At 37.3% G+C, this 4,883-nt stretch overlaps 1 protein-coding gene across 1 annotated transcript; it reads left to right on the forward strand.

Moving 5' to 3' along the window:
• The first annotated feature begins 3,950 nt into the window (after window positions 1-3,950).
• LOC140805170 (uncharacterized mitochondrial protein AtMg00860-like) lies at window positions 3,951-4,652 on the forward strand. The gene has a single exon (XM_073161398.1). The coding sequence runs from the start codon at window positions 3,951-3,953 to the stop codon at window positions 4,650-4,652; it is 702 nt and encodes a 233-aa protein (XP_073017499.1).
• The last annotated feature ends 231 nt before the right edge of the window (window positions 4,653-4,883 follow it).

The following is a 4,883-nucleotide window of genomic DNA, read 5'->3' on the forward strand; positions in this document are numbered from 1 at the left end:
CGGTCTCGACCTCATCAATACCTACAACAATCAAGTCTAGTGAGTCTAAAGACTCAACATGAATATTTCGTGAGTAACAAGTAAATATATCATATAATCACATGCAACGTAAAAATAACGTATCGTAAAGCGCATGGTGAAAAGCGTATCATGAATAATTATATCTACGTGCATATCTGAAAATCATACGTAAAAGCTTTACTCAATAGAGCTCTGTCATAACATATCATAATTTTCTGGTAGAGATAATGTTTCTAAGCAAGTGGCCCATAACATAGCGTAAGCGCGTGATCCGACTAAACCACAGTATACTGGGCGGTAGAGATCAATCACAGCCCTTGGACTGGATGTCCGTACCCATACATAATCATAAACCGGTCGTAAGTCACCGGGCGGAGAGGTCCTCGGTTGCGCCTACCGACTTCCAAACCCATAAGCGTAAGGTGGCCACAAGACATATAGCATAAATCTCAAAAATAAACATTTTATATTTTTATGTACGTAATATAATTATAAACTTATTTTACCGGATGAGTTGGATCGTTCCCAGGCTTGCTGCGACTTACTATTAATATGTGACACATGCAATAAATCTTAACTTGGCAAAAATTTAACAATAGAACAAAAAAAACGAGACGACTCGGACCAACAACTTGATTTTTAACCATGGCTTCGTACCAACTCGAACCAACATTAAACCGACGTTTAACCATGATTAAAATACCTCAAAAATACTGAAAAATAATCCTAATAACTGTAAAACACGAAAATAGGTGAAAGGAGTCCAAAAACATAAAACGCTCTTTCGAGATTCATTTTGGCACCTTTCGCCGTAAATTTTCGTACGACCTCTAAACTCGACCAAATAACAAACGGCCAAAAACATGACCTTCCTAACTCATTGAGGTACTGTCCAGTTCAAGGCCATGGGCTAAAAGCCAACCAAGAGCTCAAACAAGTACCAAAACCAAAGTTCAAAGCTGCTGGAAAAGTGCAGCAGCAGTAGTTTATTTGCTTGTGGTGAAAATTCCAAAATAAATGACTATGGGCTTGAACCACTGCCCAAGGACTCTTACCAACATCCTAAGGCATGTCTTAGACCATGGCTAAAGGCTAGAAGCCAACCACAATCCAAGGAAACACCTAGGACAATTACAGCATAGCAACCAAGAACACCACTTGCTGCATAGTGTGTTGTATTGAACCATTTTACTGTCTTGTCTAGTTCCAAGGGCCATTTTATCACCCATGGCTCGATCTAGACATGGTGGAGTGTTGTAGGAACCATGGCTATGGGCTAGAAGCCAACCATAATCCATACAACACAACCAAAACCGAAACACAATCCTACAGAATTTGGGGGAAACCGAAATGAACTTGTTTTGTTTTGGTGAATTATTGATGGATCAGTGAACCAAGCTTGGAAAGGACACCTTGGTCACGTCCTAAACATGATAAGGAAGGGTTCTAACCATGGCTATAGTCCCCAGGACAGCCAAGATTCAAACATCCCTCAAGCAACTCAAAGACAGCAAATTGTGACTCATTTCTGCAGCTTAGGTAAAGTTGCTGTCATTGCTTCGTTCTTTGAGGGTATGGACTGAAACCAATGGACCAATAACACCCTAACACACTCTAAATTATGCCTAGAAGCAGCCTTGAGTGCCTGGAATCGAGCAACCTCCTGTAAGCAACAAAGATCAGCTAACCGTGAAGTGGAAAACAAGGGAACCGAAAATTCTGTACAACTTATTGCTTGGAGTGTTGCTGTCCATTTCGGTTTATGTCTTGAATCATGCATATATGATGGTTTTAAAATATCTATAGGACTTGATTGAAGAGAAAAGAAACAACATATACATGCCTAAGATTTGTTTTGACACAAAACAAATCAATACGATGAAGACGAGCGGCGGAGTCGGAGTTGAGTTTTCCTTCTTGCTTCAGCTACTGTTATCACGATCCTAAGCTGCTGGTTTCTGATGTTTTTCGAGGGTGAGGGTGTAGGCTTGTTAGGCAATGAAGAGAAGTGTTATAGGAGGTGTTAAAGGTGTCATTAAAAGCATTAGGTGGGAGTTATAAGTCAATGAGGTGAATGTTTTTGAATTGGCTTCTCCATTCCTTTGCTGCCTTTGCTTTTGCTTCTTATTATTTTTTTTTTTCATGCTTTACACGTTGATCGGATAAAAAAAATGGGTTGAGAAGAAATGGGGTGTAATATGGTATTTGAATTAATCATAATTGGTGACGTAAAGGTGGAAAAATGAATACACTATAGAAGCCATTTAGGAGTAACTTGAATGAGGTTCACTAAAAATTTTGAATTTGCTTAAGGAGTTGACCGAAACTTATTACTACTTTTTGGCATGGTATAATATTGTTTAAGTCTTATATTTTAAATGCTTAAGGTTTAATACCCCCATTATATATTCTAGTGAATTAACAATTTCATTTAGGATAAAATCTTGCATAGTATTGTTTAGTCTAAAATTAAGTATTTAAATGCTATGTTTAATTTCTTGAGTATATATTATACCTAGATTAATTCATCTCCATTTATTTACATATTTTAATTTAAGCTTTAATTAAATATTAACCTAAAGTACTTATTTAATAACTTAGCTCTAATTAATTAATAAATCCTAAAACACTTTTTTTTCTTTAAATTAAATTATTCTTTGACTTAAATTAAATTTAAGAATATTTTTCTTAGTATTAATCTTATTTCTAATTTCCAACTCCGGTCCGACCTCGCGTATTTATCCTGAAATGATAAAACTAAACATCTACCTTTAAATAAATACTCATGACTTTACAATAAAAAAAAATGAATTAAACGCTTCTCATTTTATAAAATTCATATCTAATTTAAATAATGGCAATTATGCATGGCTTATACGTAATATGATTTTCGGGTTCTACAGAATCAGTCATCTGTTCATGTATTTGCTTTGAAAGAGGATGAGGCCCAGGCAACTCCAGGTACTGTCATTACCGGTAACTGTACTCTATGTGGTTTTATAGCACGAGTGTTATTTGATACTGGAGCATCTCATTCCTTTGTTTCTCATGCATTCGTTGTTTCGCATTATCTTCGCACCACTAGTATGAATTCCAATCTATCTGTTGCTACCCTGGTAGGCAAAATAATTATCACTGATAATGCGGTGTTCAATGCGGTTTTGTTCCACGATGAAAATGTTATGTATCTTAATTTCATTTTCCTACCTTTGCATGACTTTGATTGCATTGTTGGTATGGATGTTTTGACTGCAAATCGTGCCACTGTTAATTGTTATCGAGGAATAGTTTGTTTCAGGCATAGTTTTGCTCCTAAATTGAATTTCTATGGTCGTGGTTCTCAAGCCAATATTCCTCTAGTTTCTGCCATTGAGATGAATCGATTGTTAGATTCTGGTCATGAAGGTTTTCTTGTTTATGATGTGGATCTATCGCAAGACGAACAGCGGATTTCTGATATTCCTGTAGTCTGTGAGTTTCCTGATGTGTTTCCTGAAGAGATTCCTGGTTTTCCACCAGAACGAGAAGTTGAGTTCAGTATCGAATTAATGCCAGGAACTGAACCCATATCTCGAGCACCGTATCGTTTAGCCCCTGTTGAGCTGAAAGAACTGAAAGAACAATTACAGGATTTGTTTAGCAAAGGTAATATTCGTCCGAGTTCTTCACCGTGGGGTGCTCCGATTCTATTTGTCAAGAAGAAAGATGGTACGATGCGGATGTGTATTGATTATCGACAATTGAATAAGTCTACTGTCAAGAATAAATAACCACTCCCCAGGATTGATAACTTATTTGATCAGTTGCAAGGTACTTCAGTGTATTCTAAGATTGATCTTCGTTCTGGGTACCATCAAGTGAGAGTTAGACAAGAAGATGTGCCGAAAACAGCTTTTCGCACGAGATACGGGTACTTTGAATTTTTGGTTATGCCTTTTGGTTTGACCAATGCTCTTGCTGTGTTTATGGACTTGATGAATCGAGTATTTCGTAAATATCTCGATCGTTTTGTGATTGTATTCATCGTTTATTCCAAGTCCGAGGAAGAGCATGCCAAACACTTGAGAATAGTTCTTCTAATCCTTCAAAAAAAGCAGTTGTACGTCAAGCTATCCAAGTGTGAGTTTTGGTTAGATAAAGTGGTATTTCTGGGCCATGTCATATCTCAACATGGTATTTCTGTCGATCCAAGTAAATTGGAAGCAGTTCTGAACTGGGCACGACCGACCAATGTGTCAGAGATTCGTAGTTTCATGAGTTTAGCTGGTTATTACCGGAGATTTATCGAAAATTTCTCAAAAATTGCTAGACCTGTCACTCAACTGACTCAGAAAAATCAGAGATTCATTTGGTCTGATGAATGTGAGTCAAGTTTTGTCGAGTTGAAGAAGAGATTGACTTCTGCACCAGTTCTTACCATTCCAAGTAGTTCTGGAGGATTTGTAGTTTGCACTGATGCATCTAATCGAGGTCTAGGTTGTGTTCTGATGCAGCATGGCAGAGTTGTGGCCTATGGTTCTCGTCAGTTGAAACCCATGAGTCTAAGTATCCTGTTCATGACTTGGAATTGGCTGCTATTGTTTTTGCTCTCAAGATTTGGAGACATTATTTGTTTGGGGAGCAATTTGTAATTTATTCTGATCACAAAAGCTTGAAGTATCTGTTCTCTTAGTCAGATCTGAATATGATACAGAGACGTTGGATGGATCTTTTGAAAGATTATGATTGTGAGATCAAGTATCATCCGAGAAAAGTGAATGTCATTGCCGATGCTTTGAGTCGTAAGGTTGTTGATGTTAATTTATCCTCGATGCATGTTTCTAAGTTACGAGTGGGTATTTGTACTTCTGGGTTGGATTTTC

Source organism: Primulina eburnea, chromosome 1 (genome assembly GCF_022965805.1).
Source record: "Primulina eburnea isolate SZY01 chromosome 1, ASM2296580v1, whole genome shotgun sequence".
NCBI classification, from domain to species: domain Eukaryota; kingdom Viridiplantae; phylum Streptophyta; class Magnoliopsida; order Lamiales; family Gesneriaceae; genus Primulina; species Primulina eburnea.